The sequence below is a fragment of the Elephantulus edwardii genome, unplaced genomic scaffold (genome assembly GCF_000299155.1).
Source record: "Elephantulus edwardii isolate Elephantulus edwardi_28Jun2011 unplaced genomic scaffold, EleEdw1.0 scaffold00239, whole genome shotgun sequence".
Lineage (NCBI taxonomy): Eukaryota > Metazoa > Chordata > Mammalia > Macroscelidea > Macroscelididae > Elephantulus > Elephantulus edwardii.
In genome coordinates this window covers 3,748,982-3,751,431 of record NW_006399989.1, presented here as the reverse complement: position 1 = coordinate 3,751,431, position 2,450 = coordinate 3,748,982, and the positions used below count along the sequence as shown (strand labels likewise).

Below are 2,450 nucleotides of genomic sequence, written 5' to 3'. Positions count from 1 at the left end.
AAACAGATGAGGGAGAGAACAATTTAAAAGCAATATATGATAGGGTATTATAGTTATCACAAGGGTCCAGAATTAAGGTTGCATAGTAGAGTGTATTTGGGGGTGGGGGGGTGGGGAGAAGGAGTTGACTTGCTCCTTGAACACTTGGGGCACAATGGAACAGTGCTGGCCAGATCACGCCTGCTTTACCAGATCTGCATAGGCTTCTGCAATCTCCTCACCCTTCATGCCCAGTGGGTGACAGAAGTTGCCCTCTTCCAGATAGTAATTGCTGAGGAAGTACTCAGTGAGCTGTGGCACATTCCTCAGACACTGCAGGAAGCAGTTGCCAGGTGAATGAAGCAGAGAAAAGGGATAGAAAGTAGTCAAGGTGGGGACAGCAAAGAGGAAGAAGGAAGAAAGAAGGGACAGAGGGGTGAGCGAGCAAAGGTCTAAAACAGTTACAAGAAGAATGTGATGGCACAGGAGATGGGGGTGGGGGGAGGTGGAGGGGAAGTATAAAGCAGCAGGCAAGCAGGAGATGCTACTGCTTTTTCAGAAAGAAGAATCAATGTTTCAGGAATGAACGGGAGCATATTAATTCAGACTTAAGAGGTCTCAGTTTCCAACCCAACTCTTTGCCCAGCAGATTCTCCCACCCCCTCATTCTGTCACCAATCCCCAGCTCATGAAGCTCACAAAGTTCCAATGGGCCCACCTGCAGGGCTGAGTTCATGAAGCATGTGTTGCCCAGATTGGCAAGGCCACAGACGCCCAGCTGGTCCTGGAAGTCTCCATCTTCCTTCAACAGATTTTTTTCCTGGAGTTGGATAAGAATTTATTATCAGCTGAGGGCCTACGACATGCAGGTGAAACATGTTCATGGTCACAGTCCTTCTGCCTATTGCAGAAACCGATTCAGGACCAGACAGCCCAAGGCTCACTCAACATTCTGCTTTGTGAAGTGCTATCTTTGTTCTGGATCTCCATGACAATCACCTGGGTTGGAGGCAAAGATAAAATAGAAAGGAAGACATTAATGGGGGTCCTTATAGGTACTTCAACCTCATCCACTCACCTCATGCCCTCTACCCCATCCTTACCTGACCAGTCTTGAGGTGGTTGAGGTGGACATCAAATACTGTAAATTATTTGCTCAAAAGAAGCCTCTGAGTGTCTGATCCACAGTCATGTATCTTCCTGGGGGTGTGCCAGAAACTGCTCCTAAGCTCTCTGCAACACCAGGTCTATGGAGAGTGATGGAATACATTTTAGGTATTCTTGAGACCCCAAACCACCTACACATCGCAGGATCAGACCTGACTCATCACCATTCACCATATATAATTGGCCAACATCTAAATGTGTTTATCAATCTCCAGATGAATAATCTACCCTCAGAATTTGAGATCCCCAGCATACCATCCTCTGCCACACCATCTAAGCCACTCAAATACATCTCACATACTCTCAGGACTCTGGCTGAGAGCCTCAGTGCCTCTGCCTAATTGTGAACCCCCAAAGGACCTTCTAGGTTCTCCAAAGCCTTACTAATGACCTTCTCACTCCGTCTAACCCATGCACCAAGCTTTGGCTTCTGGCTAGGAACACCAATTTATTTTATGATCTTTAGGCATACCAATAGTATCAGTGTGGCTGAATTAGGCAGTGTGAAGAATGCCCTAATAGAATTTCTTCAACATAGTATTTCTGCAAACCCAAGAACCAACATTGTTCTCAATGGAGAGAGGTTAAAGGCATTCCCTTTAAGAACAGGAACTAGGCAAGGATGCCCACTATCACCTCTCTTATTTAATATTGCTTAGGAAGTCTTAGCGATAGCAATAAGACAAGAGAAGGGAATAAAAGGTATCCAAATTGGCAAAGAGGAGGTAAAATTATCTCTCTATGCATCAGACAGTTGGACAGTGACTAGGGTAGATAGAAAGAGAATTGATGCCTTTGAGCTGTGGTGCTGGAGAAGAGTGTTGAATACCATGGACTGCTAGGAAAACAAACAGGTTTGTCCTGGAGAGGGTGAAGCCAGAATGTCCCCTGGAGTCAAGGATTCTGAAGCTTCGTCTGACATATTTTGGACATGTTGCAAGGAGGGACTGGTCCTTGGAGAGGGACATCATGTTTGGCTGAGTGGAGGGGCGGCGAGGGAAAGGAAGGCCTTTGATGAGATGGATCGATTCTGTGAATAGAGAGGTGGGAATAAGTGCGTTTGAGATGGCTAGGTTGGCACAGGATAGAAGAGCATATAGAGCTCTTGTACATAGGGTCACTATGAGTCGCAAGCGACTCGATGGCACATAACAACAACAACAACAATGCAGATGATATGATACTATACTTAGAAAACCCTAAAGACTCAGCAAGAAAACTATTGGACACAGTGGACCAATTCAGCAAAGTAGATAAACATGCAAAACAAGATCAACATACAAAACAAAATCAACATAAAAAAA

At 45.3% G+C, this 2,450-nt stretch overlaps 1 protein-coding gene across 1 annotated transcript in view; it reads right to left on the bottom strand.

Moving 5' to 3' along the window:
- USP11 (ubiquitin specific peptidase 11) overlaps positions 1-1,419 on the bottom strand; it is a 25,350-nt gene extending 23,931 nt beyond the window's left edge. The window contains 3 exon segments of the mRNA XM_006903709.1: positions 190-312; positions 698-799; positions 1,402-1,419. Of these exon segments, the coding sequence (XP_006903771.1) occupies positions 190-312; positions 698-799; positions 1,402-1,419 (243 nt within the window).
- Positions 1,420-2,450: the final 1,031 nt, after the last annotated feature.